This window comes from Aquila chrysaetos, chromosome 14 (assembly GCF_900496995.4).
Source record: "Aquila chrysaetos chrysaetos chromosome 14, bAquChr1.4, whole genome shotgun sequence".
NCBI lineage: Eukaryota > Metazoa > Chordata > Aves > Accipitriformes > Accipitridae > Aquila > Aquila chrysaetos.
In genome coordinates, this window is record NC_044017.1 from 16,769,509 (window position 1) to 16,784,650 (window position 15,142).

General features: G+C 35.4%; 1 protein-coding gene across 12 annotated transcripts in view; it reads left to right on the forward strand.

The window, feature by feature from the left end:
- MYCBP2 (MYC binding protein 2) overlaps nt 1-15,142 on the forward strand; it is a 204,571-nt gene that overhangs the window by 158,271 nt on the left and 31,158 nt on the right. For 8 of the 12 annotated variants that reach the window (XM_030036241.2, XM_030036242.2, XM_030036245.2 and 5 more), the window contains 7 exons: nt 3,897-5,540; nt 6,873-7,042; nt 8,675-8,919; nt 9,614-9,781; nt 11,408-11,565; nt 11,998-12,197; nt 13,422-13,571. In XM_030036241.2, the coding sequence (XP_029892101.1) occupies nt 3,897-5,540; nt 6,873-7,042; nt 8,675-8,919; nt 9,614-9,781; nt 11,408-11,565; nt 11,998-12,197; nt 13,422-13,571 (2,735 nt within the window). Of the gene's footprint in view, nt 1-1,058; nt 1,161-3,896; nt 5,541-6,872; nt 7,043-8,674; nt 8,920-9,613; nt 9,782-11,407; nt 11,566-11,997; nt 12,198-13,421; nt 13,572-15,142 lie in introns of all 12 variants that reach the window. The other 4 variants (XM_030036239.2, XM_030036240.2, XM_041128612.1 and 1 more) reach the window with 1 other exon arrangement.

Here is a 15,142-nt window from a genome sequence, read left to right on the forward strand (position 1 = left end):
GGGTTTGGTATATTTATGTGTACAAGTTAGTAAATGTAGTACCAGAAAAAAAGATGTCTTAAGCAGTGCAGGCAATGAAATCACTTATGTTCAATACACTTTTCTTATTGCATTTGTACAAAAGGGTGTCTCTAAAATACAGTATCTTCTAACATCCAAATTCTCTTAAAATTACTATTGCAGTAAGAATTTGACTTCTTTCTAAAGAGAGGAATAGGAATTAGAATTAAAATCATTAAAGGAAAGTAAAATGATACACTAAAAGTCCCTGTTATTATCTCACTCCAAGTTTCCTTTGGAGCTGTATCTCTAACGGATTTGGTGTCAATAGACTCTCTACTGAAATTATCTTGGATTACATCAGAATTTAACTTTGTTTTTTTTTCTTTAGGCAAAATTATTTTTAAGGGCTGATACAGATTTGTTTTCATCTATACTGTTTGATAGAAACTCTTCTACTGCTAGTTATGTCTCTTGATAGTATTGAGAAACTACGGTTCACATGACATACATGAAGTTTTTCAAAACATTACGTTATTGAGGTGCATTCAGATTAGAAAACAGATAGTTTTGATGGGTTTAATATCTTTTTCTTCATTCCTTCCAGTGATTAGTGAGACTTTCCAACACAAAGATTTAGTTGTTCTCTAATTTTCTCAAAAGAATGTGAGAATTGGTCATCTAGAAGGCTATATTGCAGTTTCAAATAACTCATCTCTGAATTCACAGATTAAAAGTTAACATTTCAAACCAGAGTTCAGTTCAAAACTAGATACTGCTGTTTTTTATAATAAACCACAAATCTCTAGTAGCTAGTCTATACTTATTACATTTTTAGATCCTAGAAACTAATACTGAAATCACAGAAGACCTTCTTTTAGATCAGGGAAAACATTTTGAAGTAACTGTTTCTCATTTAAAACTAATGTAGAAGTCTAAACAATGAATTCAGAATACTTAACAAAGGAGATGCATATAATTTGAAATGCTTGTTTTTATCTTTATTGCTTTATTCCATTGAATCTGTGCTGCTTCTGTACAACTGTTTTCCACTGTAGAAACTCCATCCTGCTGCCTTGCTTCTCGTGAGCGTATTTACAAAACTAGTGATGTAGCTGGGCCTGCCTCTGCTATTTCATCTCTCTCTCACAAACTGAAGGGTGGGTATGCCTGCCAACACAGCAAGGTTATTCAGATTTTTACATTCAAAATGGGGTTTTTTTCCCTTTCCATTCATTTTCATTTCATTCACTTAATAAAATAATGTTTTCGAAGTAAACGTTCAAGCTTGGTATTTGTTGGGAGCTTGTTTGATATAACCAATTCAGTGTTGCCTTCCTGAGCTGCAGCACTTTCATGATACATGATCTAGCTATCTTTCTGCTTTGTAAACAGAAAGGTGACTGTTAATCTAATCTAATAACACCTGTTTTCAAACAATAGGCAAATGAAATATGGAAGAAGAAAGGGGAAAAATACATGGTGGGCGTTGTTTGCATACGAATAAAACAGTTTGCTACGTGATTATGCAGTTTTTCATTTGGGGGATTTTTTTGTGCTGATAGTCTAGAATGCTAATTAGGATTATTTACCGCTGTGCAAATTCTAAACTTCGTTTTTAAAAAAATGTAAAATTTTTTATTGCTGGAAGCTAGTGTTAAGCTATGCCTTGCATAAGCACTTTTGTTCTAGAATGTTCTCCTGCTTGATATTCACTAGTCATGCATATACTTTGAATTTGATACATTGCTGAATGGCTTGCAGTGTTTTATGTCCTCTAAGAAGATTATTGTCATCTTTTCACTATATTTTCCTTTATGAGGAATTCTGTAAAAGGTTCTATCTAGAGTATTTTCTCATCTGGCAGACCTTAAATTCATCTTTTTATTTGTTTGTTTCTGGGAAAAGTGTGTATAAAATAATTATAATTTTCTGAATTCATATATTCACGAAGTAGGCATCTTAAAATAGCTCATCAGTAGAATTGGTGAACAACTGAGCTGGCATGAGCAAAATGCTTGGACTGATATTTAAGAAACTTTTTAGGTTTTTGTTTTAGCAAGAACAATCTTTTTATAAACTATGATGTACAATGCTGTTTCTTCCCTTCCTCTCCCACCCTGACCCCCCAAAATAATTATAGAACTCATAAGAAAAAAGGATAAGGACTGATTAGAATCTCAAAATTGATTATGATGATGTTTGAGATGTTCTCATTATATTCTACTGTTTATATTTGGCATATTGTTCCTGAATATAGACAAAATATTCCTCCTCTGCCTGGAAAGTATGAACTTCTACCATGTCCTATGTCCTGGGAAGCCAAGAAAGCACCCTAACCTTCAAGCTTGTTAAATATTCCGATATCCTTCACTTTTTCCTGTTGCTATTTGTTTTATTATAACCTACTTAAATATGGAGGTAACAATATAATATGAATTGTTTTCTAACCTGAGGAAACATCTGGATTGCTAGACTTTGCTCCAAAAAATACATTTGTTTTTGTGAGTGGTAACAGTAGGAAAAACTGAGATCACTCCATGCCTCTGTATATTAGCATAGGGGTAAGGCTTCATGACTGAGAACTGGAAGAAGTTGGTTCAGATCCCATAATGCAGAAGGAAGTAAACACAGATTTCCCACCTTCTAAGTAAATACTGAAGGTACTAGATAAAAGATGACTCTTCCCATTAGAAATCCAGGTCCAAATTTGCAAATATTCTCTGATTAATTGAAACTTTATTCTTTTAACAAATAGTTGTTTCCCCAAAAATGTGCCCAGATGAGTGGAAATAACCTTTTAGTGTCTAGAAATGTAAAATAATCCAAAGTACAGTGACCTAATTCTATAAGCTTTACTAGAGAAGCTTCTTGTTTAACAAATGAAAATGCATTCAAATCAGAAGAACTTAACTATACGTTTAAGACTTTGCAGTGTAATGCTTTGTGGAGAGACAGTTATGTTTAATTCACAACTGCTGCATTGCTTGCCAGTAATTTCAACATTGCTGATCTGAATTTTCAAAATACAAATTCTACAAGAGAGACTGAGTGTGTTCACAGAATTATTAGAAGTAGATTGCTTTAATGAGCTACTTGTTCATGTATACTTGTTTTGTATGTGTTTATATTAAGCTACCCATGGTTTTTATAGTTCTGTAGATTTATGTATGTATAAAGTCAGTGTGCATAAGAACAATAAATTAGTGCATCAAAATAAGAGAATATCATTGACCAGAGTTGATGGTTTAGCTTAGTGGTTGAAAAAGATGGGGGTTTTTTTTTAGTAGGTTTTGTTCTGGTAGCAGAACATTGATAATTTGTGGCCTTAAAAAGGTGCATACCTGACATCATCAACGTGAATCATTTCAAGCGTGTTTGTAAGCCTTTTTACGCAATTTGCCTTATAGCTGTATTTACTTCCTACATTTCCTGACTTTTGAGCATTAAAGAAAACAAATCTGGTAATATATTTGATCTTTCTGCAAGTCTCTTATTGCAGTCAGGCTGACACAGATAGAGATAGCAAATAATCCCTGATTTCTGTTGCAGCTGTGATAAACTTAGTTAACTCCTGGCATTATACCTAAGGATGTAAATTGTGCTTCCTCTACTAGTGTTTTGTGGAAATAGTGAACTGTGCCTTTTGATACCTCCATAGTAGTGTTTTCTCTGTAAATATTTCCTAACACTTGTATCTTTGTATCTTTGTTAGAAGAAATGTATTGAAAATATTCTTGGGGAAAAAAATTCCCTTTATATTTCCTTTCATTTTGATGTGAACAGAAGCATGTGTTTGATTTTTATCTTGTGTTCAGGTCTTTAACCCTTGTTTTGTATTATTAAAGGTATCTCTGTCAATTTATAATAATTTAATTATAAAATATACTGAACAGGTGACCGAATGAATTTCACAGGAGCTGCTAGACCAATTTCTCCAGCAGGAAAATCAGACATGTCATCAAAACACAGAGCTGACAGCAGGTCACCCAAGCTTGATGTGCGAATGAATAGAGCTGCTGCTGATCAGAAGAAACCTAGGAATACAGAAGGCTTATCTGCCAGTGAGTCTCTTATGCTGAAATCAGATGCTGCAAAATTGCGGTCAGACTCTCACAGCAGGTCTTTGTCTCCAAATCATAACACTTTGCAAACACTAAAAACTGATGGAAGAACAACTACTGTTCTGAGAGCTGAATCTCCAGGGCCAGGAACCCGGTCATCTTCTCCAAAGACAAAGACACTTACAGCCGTTAGATCTGGTGCTAGTTCTCCACGATCCTCATCACCCCATGACAAAACTCTACCTCAGAAAGCTTCATCCCCTGTAAAAACAAAGCTTGATCCTCCTCGAGAACGCTCCAAATCAGATTCTTACACATTAGATCCAGACACGCTTCGCAAAAAGAAAGTACCACTAACAGAACCCTTAAGGGGGCGGTCTACTTCACCCAAACCAAAAATTATTGCAAAAGATGGAAAACCTGTTACAGAAACTGAAAATAGAGCTCCTTCCCCTCATGTTGTACAGGAAAATCTTCACAGTGAGGTAGTTGAAGTATGTACTTCAAGTACTTTAAAGACTAACAGCATTACAGATAGCACTTGTGAAGACAACACAGAATTCAGAAGTCTGGATGATGGTTCTAATAAAGTTCATTTCAGCATAGGAAAAGCACCACTGAAAGATGAGCAAGACATGAGAGCATCTCCAAAAGTGAGCCGTAAATGTGCTGGTAGGCACACAAGACCCAAAAAGGAAAAATCCAGCTTTCTTTTCAAAGGAGATGGCTCCAAGCCTGTAGAGCCTGCCAAGCAAGCAATGTCACCTTCCGTTGCAGAATGTGCTAGAGCTGTATTTGCTGCATTTCTTTGGCATGAAGGAATAGTTCATGATGCTATGGCTTGTTCATCTTTTTTGAAGTTTAATCCAGAACTGTCCAAAGAGCATGCGCCAATACGAAGCAGTCTTACTCAACAACCTGCAGAGGAAAAAGAAACCAAGTTGAAAAATAGACATTCATTGGAAATATCATCTGCTCTTAACATGTTCAACATCTCACCTCATGGACCAGATATATCTAAGATGGGTAGCATCAATAAAAACAAAGTCCTCTCTATGTTAAAAGAACCACCTCTGCATGAAAAGTGTGAGGATGGAAAAACTGAAACTACCTCCTTTGAAACATCCAGTCATCACACAATGAAATCCAAGTCTCCTCTTCCATTAACACTGCAGCACTTGGTAGCTTTCTGGGAAGATATTTCTTTAGCAACTATTAAAGCAGCTTCCCAAAACATGATTTTTCCAAGTCCTGGTTCTTGTGCAGTGTTAAAGAAGAAGGAAAGTGACAAAGATAACAAGAAAACCAAAAAAGAGAAAAAGAAAAAAGAAAAGGTTGAGACTAGGCCAAGGGGAAATCTTTTTGGTGAGATGGCCCAGCTTGCAGTGGGAGGACCTGAAAAAGACACCATCTGTGAGTTATGTGGAGAATCCCATCCATATCCAGTGACTTACCACATGAGACAAGCTCATCCAGGTAAGATTACGTATTTTTTAGTTACTGTGTCCATCTGTAAAGTATATTGCACACACACAGTTTGGTATTAGTTACTGTTATGAAAATGTGTCAGGCTGTCTTGTCTAACATTTTAACAGAGTTCACTATATAAGCTAAATTAAAACTTACACACACTTACTTACAAATTATTTACATGTTTGTGTACATACTTTTAAGTAGTTATGGATTTAAGCTTTCAAAGGTGCTGAAGAAAGTTGTTTGAAACAAGGCCAAAGTAATGAGCTAGCTTTACAGTAGCTCTTCAAGAAGCATGCAATTTGTTACACTTTAGGACTTGAAACTGTGATGAGAAAATTGGAAATAAAATAAAAAATATGAGTTTGGTTAATTAGAGTTTCTATGTTGCCAATTTTTTTCTATTACTATTCTAGTATGAATAGTAGAAAACTTTTATTTATCTGCTGTGTCAGCACTGGGTATCAGTGACTTAATTTTTTTGTTTTAAAATGTATCTTAAAAAAAAGAAATCCAGTTCAAGTCTGTAGACAGTTTGTATTGTAAAATACAGCCAGAGCCTGCTATTTTGTATCTTTATGTGGGTCCCTGAATTTTTTTCAGGAGTTTGTTTAATTTTAGGAAAATGAGATAAATCAGTGCTAGCTTGGTATTATCTTAGCTAGTCAACTGAGTTCAAAAGGTACATAAGTTGTGTTTTCTTTAGAAAAGGGATCACTAATAGAAGGGATTAGCTACAATATAGCTAGTAATAAGTAGCCTTGTTAAAGACAAAATGCTTTCTGTGTTTTCTAGCTTGTAAACATAACTAATTATTTTGCCAGTTAGTGAAGTTCAGGCTGATGTACGTGCTCGTTTTAGCACCGTATGCAAAGTTAAATCAAAATTAAGGAGCTGCCTTATTCAGCAATTATAAATGCCCTGAATCTTTCTGAGAAACAGTAATCAGCAAAGGAATGCACTTCGTTACCTTTTAAGCTTTGTTAGACAGAGGGGTAGGTTTTTTATGTTTGTTAAATTATAGATAATGTTGGCTAACATATAATACTGACCTTACCATCACTTCGCTGTCTGAATAGGGAGCTGTTGATTTTTTGAACAAGTTCATAATAAAAACTTGAAAACTGCAGTGTGTTTGGTTTCTTTAGATACTGGTGGGACACATGGATATGCACCTTGTTTTTAATCAGTTCAGAGATACAGAAAAGGAGAAAAATAGGCCAGTAAAAGAAGCATCTTCCTTCCCCCTCTCCATCCCTCTTTTACAATAATAAATAATAATATAATAATCCTTCTTTTGAAGTAACATTTTTTTCATCTTTTTCCTGGGTGTAGGTTGTGGCCGTTATGCAGGTGGCCAAGGTTATAATAGCATCGGGCACTTTTGTGGAGGATGGGCTGGTAATTGTGGCGATGGTGGTATTGGAGGAAGCACTTGGTATTTGGTTTGTGATCGATGCAGAGAAAAATATCTCCGTGAAAAGCAAGCAGCAGCAAGAGAGAAGGTATTTTCATCTGTTTCTTATATGTTTAGTTCTCTATCTGCTTAATAGTACTGTGTTCACAACTTAGAAATAATGTAGGGCCAGTTTAAAAAATGTGGAATTTCAGAATTTTGGAAGGTTTTGGAATATCCATTTATGTCATTGATAGGTTTAAAATAATAAGATAGAAACTTTACTGATTACTTCTGACCAGATTTCTTCCCTTCAGATGGTAGTGTTTTCAAATTTGTAAAGTAATTTTATTTTCTATCCCAATACAACTGCAGCATTGAATGTAGTACGTTATGTCACGACCCAGACTGGACAGACCGGGGAGTCGTGTTTAATTCGAAATTCCCTCGAGCTAAATTAAGGTGAAATGACACCAAATGATCAGTTAAAGATTTTATTCATGACAGAAGCAAACTGAACTGGGGAGGCGTGGTAGTAGGTGGCAGGGTTTCTCACAACAGGAATTGGCATAAGACTACTTTTGTAAACCGTGTAACCATATACGTCAATTCAGGGAATAAGGAGATCCCTCCCGTTGAGTCAGGAGGTTCAGAGCAGACCCCCTTGCTTTCCAGACTCCTCCTCAGAGAAGGGTCTAGGGGCGGCTGGATCCACTCTTAGTCTCAGACTTGGTCAACGGTTTATGTCTCAAAATGGACGAGGTGTAAGGATTGTGGAAAAGGAAAAGGAAAGAGAGAAGAAGACAGAGAGAGAGAAAGGAAGAGAGAAAGATTTCACCGGTCCTGGGTCCAGCGTTGGTCCAGTCAGCCGAGGGGTCCAGTCAGCCGAGGGGTCCAGTCCCGGTGGGCTTGCGTGCCTGGGGTTTCAGTTTGTGTCCTTTTATCATCCTTGCCCCTCCTTCAGGTTAATGAGCAGTTTGTGAGCCTTTGGGCTTGGGGGTTGTTTGTGGAGTAACTTCTCCTTCCCTGCAGACACGGCCATTGTTTGATCTTTGTATCAGAACAGCTTATCAGAACAGGGAGCTGCCCGCCCTCCAGCACGCCCTCCCTGATGGGCTTTTCACCTGGGTTCCTTGCTGTGCAGGGTTTGTCTTTAAGCAGAACTTGTCCCACCACAATGTTTGAGACATTAACTCTTTCAATCTCTCACGCCTTATTTTTTAAAAGTATGTGTCACTTTATTTAACTTTGAATTTGGTTTTATTTGTTTACTGAAGTAGGAGTATTATTTTAACTTTATATGTTTATGGTTTCTTTAATATTCTTAATCATCCAGATCATTGGATACAGGTGCCAAACACTGGGCAAACTAGAGCAATTTTTAATGGGAATAGGACAAAAGTTGTTCTTCTTATATTGGTCTTCCATGACCAATTTCAAATTCTTGTTTAAAGTACACAGATATATTGAGATTTTAAGATAAGCAGAACAGTGCTAATTTAACTTGATTTTTGAAACTAAATTTGTTGAAACTTTTTGCATACAAAATTCATCCTGAGGCAAACATCAAAACTTTTAGCTGTTTATTAAAAATTTGCAAAGTTATGAAAATAATAGAAGGGCCATTTTGTAGTAGAAAATATTTTATAACAGGAAGAATCCAGCAACTTTAGTATGTGACACTGCCAGCTTTTCCTGTGATGAAGTATAATTTAAATACACCTTTTAAAAATTCCTCTAGATTAAACAATCTAGGAGAAAACCAATGCAAGTTAAGACTCCTCGTGCCTTGCCAACTATGGAAGCTCATCAAGTGATTAAAGCCAATGCACTGTATTTACTGTCGCTGAGTAGTGCTGCTGAGCCTAGTATCCTCTGCTATCACCCTGCAAAAGCATTCCAATCTCAACTTCCCAGTGTCAAAGAAGGAATTTCTGAAGACTTTCCCATTAAAATGCCATGTCTCTATCTACAGACTTTAGCAAGGTAATTAAAGGAAGCTTACGAATATTGATTTTAATACTCATTTATTTATAGTGTTGGATAAAAATGTGTGTGTATAAAGTAAACTAAAACTTATATAGAAAAACACATATTTTCCTAATTCTTTGTGATCTTTGTTCTTCTTTCTCTTCTGTTTCCATGATCTTGTTCAATTTCTTAGATTGTATTTGCTCCAAGGGTCAAATATACCCTGAATAGCTTTCAGATGCTAAATATTTTTTAACAACAGTTTAGTTTCTGTCCGAAGAATTTAGAATTTTCTGAAGAGTTTAACTTGGTGTGTTAGTAGCAGACATATGTGCTACTTTTCTCTCTTTACAGTTAAAAACAGTAAGAAGGAAACCAGAAGACTTGTGCTTACTTGGTATTTCTAAGTAGATTTCACTGTAGTGTCTTGTGTTTATGATGGATAGACATTTGGGCCTAAAATACATGATGGAAATACCTAATGAAAATACTAAAAGATAGCAAAGGGTGATCCCCACTCCTTCTTGTTTGAAAATGCCGTTATATTTTCCACTAACACTTGTAAGTCACAACCAGCTTAAATGTGTTAGGTGAGGAGTAAATGAATAGCCTTGGCTGGCTAAATGTATTAGCAAAGGACTTTTGTTTATGCCTGTGTTTCAGGAACTTGTATTCCTCAATACTAATTTAAAAATCTAATTTGATGTAGGCATCATCATGAAAATTTTGTTGGGTACCAGGATGACAACCTCTTCCAGGATGAGATGAGGTACCTGCGCTCAACTTCAGTACCTGCGCCATACATCTCGGTTACTCCTGATGCAAGCCCTAATGTCTTTGAAGAGCCAGAGAGTAACATGAAATCTATGCCCCCAAGGTACTTCCTTGTAATTCTAGCTACTACATAAAAATGCTAAAGCATTAGCGTAACACCAATTAAAACCCAACAAAAAACCACCCAACAAAAAAAAACCCAAAACATTGCTGTAGTTAAGTAGCTAAAGGATCACATCAGCTCAGGTCAATCTCTGAAATGGCAGCAAAAAAGCCAAAATCATATGAAGCTGTAGTTAGAAAAATATCTTCAGTGGATCATAGCATAGCAGGTATATTTTCAACGAGTAGCCATGCAAGTTTGCAAATTGGGTTTGAAACTTTTAACTGTAATGCAAACCAATTGCTTCTCTCTAGAAAGGTCTTGGGTTTACAACCTAAATATGAAAAAAAGTTTGTTCAGAAATTGATAAGGACTCTTAGCATACCTCAGGGAAATTTATCCATATAAAACCTTACTCCAGGACTGCTTATTTCCCTGTAGAGACAAATACAATTTTTCCAGAATCTCCAGAAGTACAGAACTGAAGAAGTGATCTAAAGAGCAGTGGTCCAAGGACCATAGCTGTTGCAAACTCCTTGAAAATATAGCAATTTTTTCCCCCTGTATTTCTATTCTTTAACACAACTGACTGTAGTGCAGATTAATGGCCTTTTTGAAAGGAAGTGGCTGTTAAAACTCCTTTCAAGATTTCATTCTGAAGGGAATTTTGAACAGGAAGGAATTTCATTAGCTTACATTTTTCAAAGCAAATGTTGCTGCTGCTTATCTCATTAAGTTTACCGTGATCTAATTCAAGCAATTACAGAATTTTTTGTTTTGCCAGGGAAAAAAAGGCTCTTACTGTTACTTAATAATAGTCCAGAATCAACTTAGATGCTCGGGGTTTTCAGGTGTGAAATGGTGATTCCTCATATTATCATGAGGATGTAATAAAGAGAAAACTTGCTTTTAATCTGTTTTTATTTCAATCTGTTACATTTTGTACTGACTGCAAAAACAGTTTATTGGAATACTACAATCTACAATGTAGTCTTTTCAGAAATAGAACTTTTCTAACAAAACTCCTTAAGAGTGCATCGTATTGGTATATTCCTTTATTAAAACTGTGGACACCATGATCTCCTGAGGTCTATAGGGACAGCATAAGCTGGGAGTTCTTCTGCAGACTGTAAGAAGTCCACTGAAGGTAAGGAGTAAAACATGTCAGAGGCATAGCCGTAGCAATTGAAAATTGGCTTTAAGGCTAATGATGTCAGAAACTTTTACTTCACATAAAGTTCTAAATTTCAGTTGGCTTGCATATTAAAAATTCACTCCATAGATGTTTTCACATGCATTCTCAGGGCAAATTTGGTCTGAAACTTCAATTTAGGCATGATCTGAATGTTTGTATTCTCTAAAAAATACCTAAATTCTTGGAACTTACCATGTACTTCATTATATTTCTTTATAAAGCACTTGCATGCTTTTTCACCATGTGTAGTTCTAATACGTGTTCCTTCTTTTCCAGCATTTAAACGGTTATTAGGTACATAAGACAAACTTTCATGCAGTAGTAGCATTGTCATTATGAAATGCATGTGTCTTTATTTAATATTTATGTATAATTCAAGTATACTCTATATGTTCATTAATGGGTCTATAACTTCACTGATTTCTTTGTAGTTTGGAAACCAGCCCAATAACAGACACAGATCTTGCGAAGCGTACAGTCTTTCAAAGATCATATTCAGTTGTTGCATCAGAATATGACAAACAGCACTCAATTTTGCCAGCACGTGTAAAGGCAATCCCTAGGAGAAGAGTCAACAGTGGAGATGCGGGTAAGAGCACAGACATCAGAAGTAGTGAAAAAAATATTCAAGGATATGGCATTGGATTTGCAGTTTTCTTGGAAACTGTAGACAAATGTAATTTTTTATAAATACATGTAATGGCTTTTATTTGTGTTTATTAATAAACTTTAGCTGTTTGTTAATCCGCACAGGATTAGCCTAAGAACAGCTCAGGAATTACTGCAGTTCTGAAATTTGTGTTGCATCTTTTGTGCTTGATTTAAAAATTAAAGTGGTATTTTCTCTCTCAGTTGAGGCATCATTTTTCCACATTGCTTTTTTTAATGCATTTTTCTCATAGAAAAAATGAACAAAAATATCAATTCTAAAATTACTTGATTGCTTTTTATTTTTACTGTGGCTATAAAATTAAAATGCACGAAGAATCTAATGTATGCATATTTTTATGCTTTTGAATAGAAGTGGGGTCCTCTCTCCTGAGACATCCATCTCCTGAACTTTCTCGGTTAATCTCCGCCCACAGCTCTCTTTCCAAAGGAGAGAGAAATTTCCAGTGGCCAGTATTGGCATTTGTAATCCAGCACCATGATCTGGAAGGACTTGAAATTGCAATGAAACAAGCCTTACGGAAATCTGCTTGCCGAGTCTTTGCCATGGAGGTATTAATGTACTAATGGATCTTGTATGATTAAAATAAGACATTTGTAAATTCTGCCTTTAGAAATTTTTTGAAGAATTTTTATATAGAATCAAAAAAACAAAAAAGAAATTATTTTGTGATGTGCAGTAAACCTATTCTAAAAGTTCATTTACGTGTATTATTAACTCTAAAAGTTATGAATACAGAAGTATTGCCTGTAAACCTTCTTAATAGTATATCTGTTGTGTAGAAAATCTCTGATAAAAGAATATTATTAAGGCTGCAAAAAATCAATTACACAAATACTGTTTTCTCCCCATTTGCTCACCATCTTCCTGGTCTTGCTATTCCTTTTTCAAATCTTGGACTAAGTATTATTTTTTTAGAATTGTTTTGATGCTGGTAATATTTAGATACTTCACAACTTCTTCTGAGATGGGTGAATGCTACCCCTGTTATGTAGATAGTGAATGAGCAGCCAAAAGATCCATTGAGGATCAATTGCTTCAATAAAAGCTGCAAGAGGCATCCTCACTGAGGTCTTTTTTTTTTTTTTTTTTTTTTTTTAATAATTTCAGCTAAGCTTTAGTAGAGTTTTTTCTGATCTTGTATACAGCATGGATTTTTTCAAGTATTTGTAATGTGTGAAAATATAGGTGGATTTTCTCAGATAAAGTAAAAAACACACCTCTACTGTTAAGCACCACCCATCAAATTTCCAAACATCAACATGCAGAAGTATTTCAGCTTTTAGACGAATATAAGAATGTTACAATTTTAAAAAACCTTTTTTACCTCACTGTGTTGATTTTTTTGGAAGTGGCTGAATTGTTTTGATTAATTCAGCCAATGGCAGAGACCAAACAAGGAAACCAAAAAATCTCAGCCTACAGAGTTCTAAATTAAAAAGGATCTTTACTTTGTTAACCAATTTGAATAGTAAGGAGTGCTGCCACCTCATCTTGTAATAATCTCTGAAAATATGTAAGAACTTTGCTTTTTCATCCTTAAAGCTTTTTTCAAAGAACTTATTTTTGTGTATGATGTTTATGAATTACTTTGCTATGTCTTTGGTAATATAGTTGTCATTTTAATAAACTGTTTTAGCTACAGAGCAATGTGTCTTCAAGACCTCTGCATTATTATTTGCTTGTCCAAAAGCATCAGTGCACCGTGTTATATAAATGGTTTAAGAAATGGTGTTACTCCAGGTTTGCTTAACCTTGTGTGTATTTTGTTTTAGGCTTTCAACTGGCTTCTTTGTAACGTCATTCAAACAACTTCTCTCCATGATATTTTATGGCATTTTGTGGCTTCCCTGACTCCTGCACCTGTAGAGCCTGAAGAAGAGGAGGATGAAGAAAATAAATCAAATAAAGAAAATGCAGAACAAGTAAGAGGTTCAGCATTCCTTTCATAAATACAGTATCTCTGTTGATTTTGTAGTCTATTTAGAAATATTTTTATTATGTGTGTAAAAACAAAACAAAACACCACCCCCAAACAAATCTTAAACCTCTCTCTATGAAACAGAATCTTAATTATGGAATGAAAAATTCTTAGTCTTAAATTGTAGTTGAACTCTTGATAGTCATAGATAAAATAATTTTTCATCTAAAATCGCCAAATTTTGTGTGCTGATGAATTAGTCTTTTAATGCACTATTTTTGCAAGTATTCATGGGAAAGAAGAAGAAAAAAAAAAAAGCACAAGGACATTTCTAATCCAGTAACAAAAAAAATTGCTGTTTGTTTTTTATTCTTCCTTTGCCCCCAAAAAGGAGAGAGAAAATATTTTTCAGAGAAGCTTTGTTGTTTGGTCTGCTGTGTCTTTCAGTGCTTTAAGTCTATATTTAATTCTGAAAATCTGTAGTTAATTTAAGTAATTATATATACACTAGGTATAGTTAATTTAGTGAATTAAGAAAAATCTGTAGTTCTGAAAATGTAGCATGTAAAATGGTATACTCTAACATATCATGCTTCCAAAAGGTATCTGTTGTGGTTTAACCCCAACCAGCAACTAAGCACCACGCAGCCGCTCACCCACTCCCCCACCACCCAGTGGTGCAACATGCAGATTTATAATTCTACTTACTTATTTTCGAGTGTGCCAAATTCTTGTATGTATACATTAAAGCTGATTTGCAGTAGCTGTGTATTATATTCTGAATAATGTTTCTGTGCTTGGCTCCATCCCCAGTGGGATGGGGGAGAGAATCGGAAAAAAAAGTAAAACTCGTGGGTTGAGATAAGAACAGTTTAATAGAACAGAAAGGGAGAAACTAATAATGATAACAATAACAACAATTAAATGGCAGTAATAATAATAAAAGGATTGGAATATACAAGTGATGCACAATGCAGTTGCTCACTGCTCACAGGCCGATGCCCAGTTAGTTCCTGAGCAGCGATTCCCCCCATGCCCACTCCTCCCAGTTTATATACTAGACGTGACGTCACATGGTATGGAATAGCCCTTTGGCCGGTTTGGGTCAGCTGTCCCAGCCGTATCCCCTCCCAACTTCTTGTGCCCCTCCAGCCTTCTTGCTGGCTGGGCATGAGAAGCTGAAAAATCCTTGACTTGGTCTAAACACTACTTAGCAACAACTGAAAACATCAGTGTGTTATCAACATTCTTCTAGTACTGAACCCAAAACATAGCAGTACACCACCTGCTAGAAAGAAAACTAACTCTATTGCAGCCGAAACCAGGACAGTATCTTCATACAATCTCTTCTAGATTTAGCTCTGAAAACATTGTCATGTCCACAATGAATAGCTCAAGAAATCATGCTAGTGCTGTTAGTAAGTCAGGGTAATTTTTATCACTTCAAATCTAATCCAGCTTTGAAATGAGAAGTTCTGAAATGAGTCTTTTCAGCATTGCAGCCCTGGTACGTTGCTACAGTTCTTTACAAAGCAACTGTAATCTTGTCCTAAATTTTATGTGGGATATCAACTT